We start from the raw sequence: 14,060 nt of genomic DNA, 5'->3' as shown, positions 1-14,060 counted from the left end.
AATAGTTAAATGTTTAGTAAAAAAGGTGTGGCTATTGTTAGTTCGTCCCCATCACCACCAATTTGTTTCAGCAACCATAGCACAGCACACATGGTTTTCGGTGTTTCAAGCATTTATGACAAGTTTGTTGACACTGTAAACGTCAACAAACTCAGCTTGTCCCTTCTCTCCCGCCTTACACGGGGAATTCCCCTTGGATGATGTAATACTCGGGATCCACTTCGCCATATCACACTCCTACACTTAATATATTTGTTTCAGGCGTAAAATGTTTTATATTAAATTTGAATACAGCGTATTTATTAAACCAACCACATACTGATCAGCAATACCATTTTTATATGCATTACATCCTTTAGAACGTTAATGGATGAGTCATACCAAATTTCTACATTCAACATTGAGTTGCTATGGTAACGTACATAACTACGTCAAAATGACGTCACCAGATAGTTCCCTGAAAATATTTGGGATAATCTGTCGATGCTTTCTCCTATAAGGACACCTATACTTACGGAACCTGCATGGGCCATAAGTTGGTTTAATGTTAATAAAACTGCTAATTAATAAATTGAAAGAAGGCATTTTACAAAGTATTATTGATATCAAATAATGTATACACAAGGAGACCGTGTGCGAGAGTAGCAGTGTGCTAGCGTGGAGCTCTGCCATTGGTGGAGCGCAACGTTGACTCCGCCTATGAGTTACACACCTTTAAGACACACCCCTAAAGCTTGCACACCGAGTACATTATTCTATAGTTGCGTAGTCAGATATACCAATAATAGAATTTACTACAATGTCCTTGTAATTAATGAAAAAATGTATAATACAACATACAAAAAAACAAAGAAATGTATATGAAACCAATAACCTTTACAGCTGCCTCCACAGAAGCTTTCCTTAAACCCAGCTGATTCGCGGTCGGTTTAAACATTTTCACGCCATCCCGCAACTGCAAAATTTAGTTGGTGACCGATGTCTAGCTATTTATAATATTTTGTGGCGCCACATATCGTCGTATGCTTAAATGTTGCACTTATTAGACAAATATAAGAATGGGCATGTATGAATAAGTATATTTTTTAAATGAAACGTATTATACTTCACGCGAACAACTTTTGCGAAGTATATTAATCCGATAATGCTATACTGTATAGTTACCATACCGAGCTATTTGTTTATTTAAACACATAACTGCTGACGTTATCTTGAAACTTTACCTAGCATTAGTGAGGCCACACATGGATTATGCGGTTCAATTCTGGTGTCCTTATTATAGAATGGACATAGATTCTTTGGAGAGAGTACAAAGAAGAATGACAAAAATGATCCATAATATTAGAAAACTTCCATATGAAGAAAGACTGAAAAGCTTAGGCTTGCATTCATTAGAGAGGCGTAGAGTTAGGGGAGATATGATAGAGGTGTTCAAGTGGGTAAGTGGGATTAACAAGGGTAAAATGGAAGATGTTCTGAAGCTCAGTAATAACGAAATAACTAGAACAAATGGCTTTAAATTAGATAAATTCCGATTCAGAAAGGATATAGGCAAGCACTGGTTTGGTAATAGAGTTGTGGATATGTGGAATAGGCTACCGAGTGCTATAGTAGGATCGGGGACGCTAGGGAGCTTCAAGACGAAGTTGGATAGGCACATGGAAGTGCTGGGATGGGTGTGAAAGGGATCTGCCCTGTATGGGCCAGTCGGCCTCCTGCAGTATCCCACTTTCTTATGTTCTTATGTTCTTTACTGTCACTCGGAATCGAGTATGACGATCATCCAACTTTACACATACACACACACTAATTGTGTCTTCCTATATTTTTATTGGTATTGTCTTTTGAAAATATTACTTACCATAGATTCTTCTGATAAACAAGTGGCAAGAGGCAACCCTAGCTAGTTCACCGAGTTTACAGTCGACATAAGTTTGTTATCACACCTTACATTAAAATCATTTATTCTTTTGTTTTCTTAATCTAAAAAATATTCCTTCAGTCTTCCCAAGATGTAGGAGCAACTTGTTGTTTATCAGTCGTTGCTTACATGACTCCAGATAATAACACGTTAGCTATATCCTTTGGATATCTACCACTGAGAGGGCATTGTCATCATTATACAACAGTTTACTTTTAATGATAATGGGAATGCTATTTACATAACATAATAAAAACAATGACCCCCAAGAAATTACTTTGTGGGACTCCGCAAGTCATTCACAAGGATGCTCATTCAGCATTTATCAGCATTAACAATTTGTTTTCTGTTATTTGGACTTAAACTAGTAAACAGATCTACACTAAGAGCTTGCAATTTTTCACATATGATCCACCATCACATAACAAAGTGTGGATTTTAGATAATTTGGTTTCACACTGTTGATTACAGAGAGCTTATTTCTGAGTCTGTAGAGTGCTGAGTCCTTATCCAGGTGTCGCACCTGGCCCCCATAAGTTGCTGGCATAAGGACACTAATGGAAATATGGAAATAAGCCTCTCGTGGCTTTGTCCGCTGTTCTTGGTCAAATTGACGGAAAACACCCTTTGTACTTCTCTTCTGCTTGATATTATTATTTGTGTTCATTTATGTTCTTAGGAAGAGTTTGAAGTATTTCTATTTTTAGATGTGCCTTCGCTTACCTCTTGGCTTCGTCAAATAATCGGTAGAATTTCCTTGTAGACGTGTCGGTTCATCAGCAGCTCACTTACTGAACTATTGGCGTGCATCATACACCAGCAGCACCGTTGTGTATCATAATTCACCTGAATATCATAATATGTAACCAAGAGAATACTGGGTACAACGACAACATGCGTTTGTGGGTGCATGTGTGTGTGTGTGTGTGTGTTGATGATGTACGAGGAAATTATCTGTATTTATTTCTATAAATATAAAAATATTTGTATACTGTGTTTATATACAGTGCAGTCGAAAAGCAGAATTTGGACTTGGGTGGGGATCTCAACGTTTCTCAGCATGCGTCAGCCAGTCTTGGGGACCTGGGGGACCGGTCACCCTTGTCCGCCGTTCACATCTCTGTCCTCTCTGTGATTTTGTACCAACGTGCACAGTACGTCGCTGAAGTTCTCATTTGCGTTTGACGTGTAAAGTTATGCAATTGAACGACGCATATCTGTTAATTATTCGTGGTGATAAAATTACTGTATAGTGTCTTTGAAGTGATTCTGTATATATATATATAGTGTATACTGTACATAGCGCAGTTCGTCAGTCGCTTATGTTACTAAAATAGATTCGGACGACGTGGCACCAGCAGAGCAGCATCACTGGAACAGGACAAACATTAGGGGTATGGCTAGTAAGAAATATAATTGAATAAAAGATAATCATGCTGTTACATAATATAATGACTTCATCGAACAAGAGATTAATCAGATATATAATGGAAGACCAAAGGATAAATCCATATGAGTGTTGGATCGAAGAAGTACTGTAGAGAAGACATGCAATAAGTACGGTATTAATATCAATGACGTGAAAAATTATGGGAAGTGTACGGTACTTTAAAGCTAGAACTGAAGCCCAAAAATTTGGATAGTTGTATCAAAAACCATAGAAGAAAAGAAGGAAACAATGAAATTACGTCATGATTTAATAATTGGGGAAAACAGAAAAGACTTAGTACAGTTAAGAAGTCAGTAAGCAGTAGTGACCCTTAAAGTAAGACTTATGCTTGAACTAAGTTTATTATTATCACTACACATAAATGTTAGATACAAAATGTGACATGGATGGGAAAGAGGACGACAGGGCAAACACATATTTGTATGATTATAATTATTGATGTCTTACAATTATTAACAAGTGAATATAAAAAAATTCTACAATTTTATTCAGTCATAACAAGTGAATGAAGCGGACACTGCGCTGTACACCTACTCATATGAAGGTGTTTGGACCACAACAGCTCTCTATCATCCTGACAGAGTGTCTTCAACATTCTGCACCCACTGACTGTATTTACCCTCAAAGCAATACCAAAACAAGTGCTCTTGACCACACACAAACAAACACACACACACACACACACACACACACACACACACACACTCCAGACTGTAAACACCATCACATAGACTACTTTTACTGTCTTTGGAAAGGCTGGATATGCTGTCACTAACTCGACCTAATCCTAATGGTAGAAAACTAGAGAAGAGAGTCAGCATAGGGTACACACTAAATTAGCAGCTGTCCTTAGTAAACTAAAAATATTAGAAATTTATTCTAATTACGTCTGGTACTTTGTCCGTTGGCCATGTTTTAACGTTTATCACTTCATTCATCTCCCCCAGGACATGAATCTGATAAAGATCATTATGCCGAAATTATTTATCAGAAGAGCTGTGGTATGCATGGCGATGGCATGTGTGTTGGTGGTGGTGAGACTACTGGATACTCTCCACCTCACACACTCTTCCGGCCAATACCGACGCTTCTGGACCTCGTCCGCACACTTGGTAGAAGGAAAGTACGTGGATGAATATCTCCCTTTCTTGGTATTTCCTGTACTGGAGGAGAAAATGATGGGCGGCAACATCCTGGAGGAAGCTTTACCAGGGAAAATCTTGTTGGTGCCAGTGGTGCCCCGTCCAACTCGCCCTCTCCACGACCTCCTCAACTATCTTCAAAGGTTTGTCCAAACTGCATCACCCTTCACTGATAAATAATGCTGTGCGGTATATAGTGAGGTCTGATTAATAAAATAATTTGAAGAAAAAAATTCTTGCTAATAGATATTGCTTTTATGTTCCGTTTACGAAAATTTATTTCCTCGACATTTCCTCGACATTAAAAACATGGCTGGGAGGTGAAAAAAACTACTGTACTATTTATGCTCTGTAGCTGGTTCACGATCAACCATGTAGCGCAAACAAACACAGGCCCCTCATCGCCGAACCCAGATGTATTAGTGTTTTTATGTAAGTTTCGATTATATTTTCAGTGCTTTCGGTAATCTAATAAAATTTAGAGAGAAAAATCACCTGAGCCGAGCTGCGTGTTAGTAGACGAAGTAATCAGTCACCCTAACCTTTAGAGTAACCTTAGACCGTAGTGATTCTCATCGCCTAGCCCAGTTGATGTAATATTTCTATATAAATTCCATATACAATGGTGATGGGGCCACAGGTCACTGCCACCAATGGAGATACAGCTGTTGCAAGAGGGAGCTAACATGACACAGAGCAAGGACAGACTAGAGACCATCAACGACTACTATAGGTACCTGCAGACACCTCAGGTCTCCTGCCACAAGCTGGTGAAACTGGGCGGGGCTTACTGCATGAACAAAGTGGATGACAAATACCACTTTGACGGCCACAAGGTGAGTCTTTCCTTCACCGTGTCCTGTGTTAGCCTCCACCAAGAAGTTTAAGGCATTCTTCTTGTACTGTACATTGAATATTGATGTTATTGTTTCGTGTATTTTACAGTTTTACACTTGGTTTTGTTCACAGGCATGTCTTACGTTACAAATGTTGGTTTATGTTAAATATGAATTTCGTAGTTCTATTATTTCCACTTACACAAGTCGTTTCGTATACCGACGTATCATAAACACATGGCCGTATCGGACTGTACACACATCCAGTGTAATTAAAATTTACATGATAATAATGTGCAAAATAAAGTAGAATACAAAATAAACTGGCCTTAGAACTTGAAGTAAAATAAAGAACAAAATAGAATTTTATGCACAAATAGGCTGACCTAATCAAAATTATCTATCCTATCCTAACCTAACAAAACTTCCGTAAGTTAGCATATCGATCAAGCCAACCTAACATAAGTAATCTAACCTCACCTAACCACCTTAATTATAAAAGCAATAATACCTGAAACGATCAACATGTTGTGCTTGAAAATGGTGCCATTCCCGTGCGCGAGACGACCTTGTATGAAACAACGGTTATGAAACTACTTCTAGTGTGATGACCAGCATTCGTTCAAGGTGCTGTCTCTCTCAAGTCGACGGACAACTATGATCAGTGACAAAGGATGAATCTCACTTGGTTCTACCCTGTGTGCCTCCCTCCTCCAGGTGTTATAAACTGCACCACTCCCTCACGTATGGATGATACAGTGTATCGTCCTAGCAGGTCTCACATGGACTAAGGAATCATGGTATCGGGAAACTCAAGTTATTTTCAGTCTAAATTGTTATAATTCCTATTTACTTCGGCTTCACCTACACAATAACCACACGCTCATATTTAACTTAGATTCTGGGGTGGACCTCCCCAAATTAAACGTTTATCTTTCTTCTTAATTATGCACAAGTCTATGTGGTTAGGCGTCGCAGTTTGGTCATTGGAGTATATAATCATAGTAGGATAATGACAGTGTTTCCTATAATCTGGTTGACTAGGAACCCCAGTAATACGAATCAGACATATGAACCTGTAGTCATCATCAGTAATTAAGTTATATTTACGGCCAGAACGCAGAAATCCCAGACACCAGGAAGACACAGGGGGTTGTGAGGGTCGTACCAGGAGCTGTTTATAATATATTTCTCATCGTGTACCGGTATATCCTCGCAGTAAATGCCTAATTATATAATAAGTTTTCTGACAGACGACATCTGCTGGAGATCACACTTTGACAAAGTTTATAATCATAGGTACAATTAGTTTTAAATTAAACCGTCGTATTTTTTTTTATCATCTGGGCTCTGGCCGTCACAGTGTGTGTGTATGGATCCGGAGCTGGAGATGGTGGGAGCCAGGGACACCCATCAGTGCCTCACGCTCTCCTTCGGCACTCAGAGAGACACCACTTTCGATGATGCTGCCTCCGATCTCCCCTGTGAGGTGCACATGTTCGACATATTCAACTACAACCCGCAGCTGACGAGGGAGAATAACCATACTTACTTTCATGTTGTGAGTCTTTGGCATCTTGTTGGGTAGACTATAGGGTTCAGTTAGTAAAGATAGTATGTTAATTTTTGTCCTCGAGCCTGGGGATTTCAGAACGTCACTAGTCTTTATACAATATATCTGAAATTTCGGCCACCACCATTATTGATATTAAGTCATCCAGTTATATGTGTTCTTAGATATCCAGTTACAAGAGCGAGACCCAAACACGAAATTAAGAGATTCCGGGACCCGCCTATACACCCGGTGATAACTTTACTGATACCGGGAGGAACTGGAATGGTGGTGTGGAATAGTGTTTTTCTGTACGTGTGACAGAAACGTACAAAAACAGAAGAGGTAATTTGTGTGTGCCTGAGTGTGGAGGTGCATGCTGGTGTATATATATATATATATATATATATATATATATATATATATATATATATATATATATATATATATATATATATATATATATATATATATATATATATATATATATATATATATATATATATATATATATATAAGTATGTAGGTATTTTTTATGTAGAATTATAGTGTAAAATTTAAGGAAAACTAAATGCAAAAGTTGAAATATTTAAAACTTCTTTGTTGTTAGTATTCCACAATTTCTATCAGTTACAAAAGATATCAAGAGTAATCAATATCAAAAAAAATAATAATCAAATGTTTTCATCTTTCTCAAAGGATGAAGAAACAAGTGTTAGATTAAAAAAACACATAAAATACTACATTAAATGGAACCTTAAGACTGCCAGCATCAAGCCTCAAGATACTGTAATTGTCAGGTTCAGTAAACTACACTCAGGGGTAAAGAAGTTTTAGCTCCCTGAACACTTTCCTGCATTATACATTACATCTTTGACTCAAGCACTGGTTGACTGTGTGGTCAGAATTTATGATTAAATCTGGCATTGTGTTTCATTCGAAGGAAGGACATCTGTCACATCAGTGATTCAGAAAATAAAGACTTTATGCACATAACAGGTAATTTATGGAAGGGAATATACGTTAGGTTTACGACTTAACTTGGTTATGCATTTCAAAATTACTCTTGAAGAAACTACCTAGTTTTGGATGACGTGAGGTTGCACAGTCTTTTCTGACCTCCGGTGTGCTGACACGTAAGTCAATTATACAGCATTGTTCCCAGTTTAAACAAACCAATGCTGGCGTGTGGGCGGGGCAGCGCGGAGGTCAGCTGTTGACCTACATATGTCCGGGGAAGTTTTCTTGAGGCAATATTTTCTGCCGGGACGACCCCTGGGGATAACCTGACCTACTCAGGTGTGTGTGTGTGTGTGTGATCTGTTTATTTTTATTTGCTGGTACTGTATTTGTGTATTTTTGTTGCATTTATCCTGTATGTATTAGTCTGTATATTATATGTGTGTGCGTGTGTGTGTGTGTGTGTGTGTGTGTGTGTGTGTGTGTGTTTTAGATTTTTCTAATTTCGAGTTTTCACTTTACTTTCTATATACAATTCATTGCATAAATATCAAAAACCTCAAACTGTCGTCCAGTCAGTTCAACATCCTTTACAGGAAAATTACTGGAAGCAGTAGTTATCAAATTCAGTTCATATCTCGAAAAGTGAATTTTTTATTCTCAAAGTAGCATTAGATGACGGTGTTCGTATTTTTAAAATTAATATAATTATTTTCAAGTGTTTTCGAAACTATGGACGATAAACACGACTTTGGTGTGATTTATCTCGGTCTTAGCAAAGCCTTTAATATGGCTGCACACGAATGATTAATAAGAGAAGCAGAGGCACACGGCATTGAAGGGGAAAGGACAGGAAGTAGATGGCCAGCGTTAAAGGTACAAAATATGAATGCGAAAACGTTGTAGGCTCTTCTACAGCAAGACCGTTACTCCTCATTGTTTACACAAATAACATAGATATAGGCGTAGACAGTGACGTACGCAGATTTGTTGACGACACAGAATAGAACGTACTGTATATAATTATCTAGATGAAGATACGAGAATATGACAGGAAGACCTCAACAAGTTGTTGGTAAGGACCCCACATTTGGCTTATGTAATTTAGTGTAAGGAAATGTAAATTTCTAGGGTTAGATAAAAGAGAAAATTGGGGAACTAATTTTCAGCTCAAGAACGAAGGTACTGTACTATACAAAGAAATCTGAATATGAGAAAGATTTTAGGGTAAGAATAATGTAGGGAGCTAAAACCAAGTCAATAATGTATTTATGTGTAGTGTATGATATGGTTGAGAGAGTACTGCGTCTTAAACCTAGAAACGTTAGTAACAGGAGTACATATATTTTTTCTACTTATCTACTTTTAGTGAAACCTCACTTGGATTATGCTGTTCACTTTTGAATAAAGATTCTCTTGAAGAGCATTCACAGAAGGGTAACTTAGTTAACCTCGGACATTAAGTGCTTGCCATATAGGAACAAATGAAACAAAACACTGAAATGGAAGATGGGATCAAATAAAGGTGACATTCATGTCAACTACAGTTAACTAAAACTCAAATCAAGACAGAATTCTCAACAATGGGTTTAAAGTCGAGAATTTTTGGCTTAGAAAGGAAATAGGTAAATTCTGGTTTGGAATAGAGTTGGAAATGAGTTGAAAAAGTTACCAAATAATAATAACTTTAACACAAATACACTGTAAGGTTTTAGACACAGGCTAAACAGGTGTATGAGTCATAATGGTAAAGTGTAAATACAAACAACCTTGCCTGGACCAATAAGCTTACCGCAGCGTTCTTTATTCTTGTGAATCTTCTGTTCTTAAGAATTTGTGAATAACTTTAAGAATGCCTCTCTCTTATTTATCACATTTTCTTTTTAGCATTATCTTTACAGTTTTAATTCTCACTTAGCGGGTCATAATTTTTACAGCAAGAAACTTTTAACTACGAGGAAAGAAGGAATAACTGCCATTTACGACTTTCTAACTCTCTCGTTCTTTTCTTTTGGTCCTCGTTCGTCTTCTTTCTCCCCTTTTCTCTATTAGTCATATTCCTGACTTGGTATCTTCATCACCCCGGCAGGTGGGTCTCTCGAACAAGAGGATAGTGAAGAACTATATCAACATTAACACTACCGTTGAGATGGACACCCTCAGAGGCCACGTTATGAGGAACAACCTTTTCCCTCGACCCATCCACGTGCTGAAGGTAATTCATCCACGTCCTGAAGGTAATCCATACTCGTCCTCAAGGTAATCCATACTCGTCCTCAAGGTAATCCATACTCGTCCTCAAGGTAATCCATACTCGTCCTCAAGGTAATCCATACTCGTCCTCAAGGTAATCCATACCCGCCCCTAAGGTAATCCATACTCGTCCTCAAGGTAACCCATACTGGTCCTCAAGGAGACCCATGACCTATAACACATCACTGAGATGGACAATGAGTGCGCTTCATCCCCCTGACAGGACCACACACATAGGGAGTGGTGGCCACGCTCCTTACCATTGTGTCTCACTGACTGAAGAATATACACATAACAGTCCCCCTTATCATACAGTATCATGTCACACCCACCTAACATGATCTTAGGAGGGATGAGAAATATATAAACGTCTTCTGCCTTACGTATCTCACCTGTCGTTACCTGAGATAAGGAGACCTGATAATTATATTTGAACACTATGTAGGTTGTCTTACTGGCGTGTTATTTCACTTGATGTTTGAAGCGATGAAAGGTATTTACATCTTGGTGATAACTACAATGAGGAGATAGTGGCATGATAATTATTTACAGTATATAACTATCCTCTTCTTCCAGTGTCATATATCCTGAAACACACACACACTTGTTATTAAGAGAAACAGAACTACATCTCAGGTGAACCAATGTTCTTGTTTGTTTTGCCTTAGTAACCTCTACACACTGAAAACATACTTACAGGCGAGGGTAAAGTTTCCTTCCCATAGGTTGACATAGAGCTGGGCGAGTGGGATGCGTTCCGAGACATCGTCCAAGACCCACTTTTTGACGCCGTCGGTCAGGTGAGTCATCCTCATTACCCCTCCTCCTGTCGATGGTGCTACACCCACTATCTCTCCTGTTGTCTCTCCGGTGTGTTTTTTATCTCTCTTCTTGTCTTTGTTGCACGAAGGGTGTAATCTCCTTTCAGCTCTTAATAAGTGATATTTCTTGCCGTCATTCAGAGGACCGTTGATTGATCATCTCTACCTGCTATTATCTACAAAGATAGTGAAGAAAATAGATTAAACGCGTAAGTAGTGACTAGTAACGATGTTACTAAACACAAATAAACTGAAACCTAATAAGTCGCCAGGTCCCGATGAGATATTTGCCAGTATTAAAGGAATGTAAGGAAGAACTTAGTATGCCCTTAGCAAACTTGTTTAACATGTCATTTAAAACGGGTGTAGTACCAAAATCCTGAAGGATACGATTGTGATACCGATTTTCAAGAAGGGAGATAGATCACAATTATCTAACTACCGTCCAATCAGCTTAACATCAATTTTATTGTTATTGAAACAGTTTATTTAGCTAGAAAAACACAGACACAGAGTCGATAATAATAACAATATTAATATGACTGAGCCAATTGAGAGCCTGAGTTCTTGAAGGCACCTTATATATACTGTAGGAAAATGGCTCAATTAATCAATGATTCCCAGCATAGCTTCATAAGGGGGCCTTCATGCCTGGCAAATTTATCATCATTCTTTTAAACTGTTTTCGAATCAGTTGAAGACGGACACGATTATTATGTAGTTTACCTCGACTTGACTAAAGTCTTCGACAGGGTCCTCCATGAAAGACTAATACGTAGGGGGGGAGGGGGAGGCTCGTGGAAATGGATGGGATATTCTAAAATGGATTAGGGCGTTGCTACAGGGCAGGAAACAGAGAATAAGTATTAACGGCACTGAATCCGATTGGAGTAACGTCACTAGTGCAGTATCCCAAGGCTCAGTACTTGGATCATTACTACTTATTATATACATAAACGACATAGATATAGGCGTAGACAACAACAAAAGTAAATTTGCTGACGACACAAAAAATAGGGCGTGTAATTAACTCTGACGAGGACTGCAAAAAATTACAGGAAGATCGAAACAATCTTTTCTCGTGGTCTGAAAAATAGCAGATGAAATTTAATGTGGAAAAATGTAAAGTTTTTAGTCTAGGAGAAGTAAATAATGAAATAGATATCAGATGGACAACGTTAATATAGGGAAATCCGACTGAGAAAGATTTAGGGGTAATGATAAGTAGGAATCTTAAACCAAGACAACAGTGACTATTTCTTCGAAGCAAGGCTAACAAAGTATTTGGGTTCATTCAAAGGAGTGTTAGTTACAAGACTAGTGAGCTTATCCTAAAAACTATAGTTCGCGTTTGTGAGACCTCACTTGGATTATGCGGTTCAGTTTTAGTCACCGTAATACAGAATGGATATCGAATCCCTAGAAAGCATTCAGAGGAGAATGACAAGAATAATCCCGTGCATTAGGAACCTTGAGTACAGAGACAGGTTAAAGCATCTGAATTTGTACTCCCCTAGAGACGTAGAGTGAGGGGCGATATGAACGAGGTGTATGAATGGAAGTCAGGGTTCAACAAAAGTGATAAAACATATGTACTTAAACTATCCACCCAGGAGCGAATATGTAGCAATGGTTTTAAATTAGACAAATTTGGATTTCGGCAAACCCTGGACAGTGTTTACGTATCTGGACTGATATATGAGCGATATGGGTTGGGTATAAATGGGGCTGCCTAATATGGACCAATAGGCCCGCTGCATTTTCCTCCATTCTTATGTTCTTATGATGAAACACTGACGAGTTTCTCTGTCTTTGATGATCTTATAATGTATTTTTTATCTTGAGTTGTCAGAAAGTTCTGAAAAATATATTAATGTTCAACTGTATTCGTAGTTACCTAACACACACACACACACACACACACACACACACACACACACACACACACACACACACGCGCGGCGAGTTAATAAATTTGGTTGGTGCTACAGGTGACGATGGAGGTACACACATTCGACTTGAGTGACCAGAAGATGTCCCTTAAGAAAAAACTCGAGGTCCTGCAGGAGCGGTACGACGTTCTCAGGATGATAGAGGTCAGTCCCTCCCCTCTTCCCCCCATACCCTCCCTCTGGGATATCTGAGAACGATGGCAAAATTATTATTATAATGGTATGCGTGAGTACAGAAGCTTTTTAAAATGACTGGTGTATGCGAAGGTGTATAATGTGTGTGTGTGTGTATGTAGCTATTTAAACGTATAATGGGCGTGTGTGTGTGTATCTCTTCATATGACATACAAAGTGTTTGTTGCAGGCTCGGGGTTTCCGTCGGGTGTTGTATTGGGACAACGACCTGTCACGGTTTCCCCTGTACGATGAGGGTGGAATCAAGCACGTGACGGCCGGGGAGCTCCTCTACCTAAACACCAACTGGTACAACGCCACCTTCAAGCAAAGCTTGGCAACCGAGGGCTTCACTTTCAGGCACCACGAAACATATACACTTTCTCCCTAACTCCTCAAACTTCTTATGATTGGTATGCGATGTCTATATTGTAGGGTAAAGTTATTCTGTATTGTGTCTAGAAATTCTACGCGACAGCCGTGTTAAAGGAGCTCTGTAAACTACCTGTTACACTCTCTCATAAAGGGACAATTGCCTAATATCGGTTAATTCGTCATTAATAACATTATAGTGTACTTATATATTTTGGTAAATAAAGACAAAACCAACAATAAAGATGGTTATTTTACACATTTGTCAATAGCACAGATATTAATACATTAATCATAACATCATGTTATTTATGAATGGAAAACATGGAACATGTACCAGATCTCAGTTGGGAGTACACATTGATGGTTTACTCACCACGCCTATAACAAACTTCAATACTGGTAAAATAAATATTTATGGTTTCAATACTCAACTTGGGACAATTTTATTTCTGCTAATTATCCCCATCATGTACAACAACACTACTTTGCTCATATCACCGAGATTAGTACACCAGGCTTACATCGCTGGTGTTTACCACAACAAATGAAGCGCGCTATTAGCATCGGTTGGACACCTGGTCTCCGCACCCAGCTAGAGAGCCCATCCTCCCGGGTGTAGTTCCC

At 38.6% G+C, this 14,060-nt stretch overlaps 1 protein-coding gene across 1 annotated transcript; it reads left to right on the top strand.

Moving 5' to 3' along the window:
• Positions 1-2,667: 2,667 nt before the first annotated feature.
• On the top strand, positions 2,668-13,859 carry LOC121879122. Its single transcript, XM_042385695.1, has 8 exons — positions 2,668-2,802; positions 4,319-4,656; positions 5,154-5,349; positions 6,713-6,910; positions 9,951-10,076; positions 10,840-10,914; positions 12,927-13,031; positions 13,252-13,859. The coding sequence occupies exons 2-8, from the start codon at positions 4,322-4,324 to the stop codon at positions 13,450-13,452; spliced, it is 1,236 nt and encodes a 411-aa protein (XP_042241629.1). The 5' UTR covers positions 2,668-2,802; positions 4,319-4,321; the 3' UTR covers positions 13,453-13,859.
• Positions 13,860-14,060: the final 201 nt, after the last annotated feature.

This window comes from Homarus americanus, unplaced genomic scaffold (assembly GCF_018991925.1).
Source record: "Homarus americanus isolate GMGI-L3 unplaced genomic scaffold, GMGI_Hamer_2.0 scaffold4060, whole genome shotgun sequence".
NCBI classification, from domain to species: domain Eukaryota; kingdom Metazoa; phylum Arthropoda; class Malacostraca; order Decapoda; family Nephropidae; genus Homarus; species Homarus americanus.
Note: the sequence above shows the minus strand (reverse complement) of the source record. Positions and strands in the feature narration are given on the sequence as shown.

Bases quoted from the DNA above. Each gene is read 5' to 3' on its own strand.
- LOC121879122 (XM_042385695.1), top strand. From the start codon at position 4,322: ATGAATCTGATAAAGATCATTATGCCGAAATTATTTATCAGAAGAGCT. The intron at 6,911-9,950 runs GTGAGTCTTTGG...TCACCCCGGCAG, and splicing joins ACCATACTTACTTTCATGTT to GTGGGTCTCTCGAACAAGAG. The intron at 13,032-13,251 runs GTCAGTCCCTCC...TGTTTGTTGCAG, and splicing joins ACGTTCTCAGGATGATAGAG to GCTCGGGGTTTCCGTCGGGT.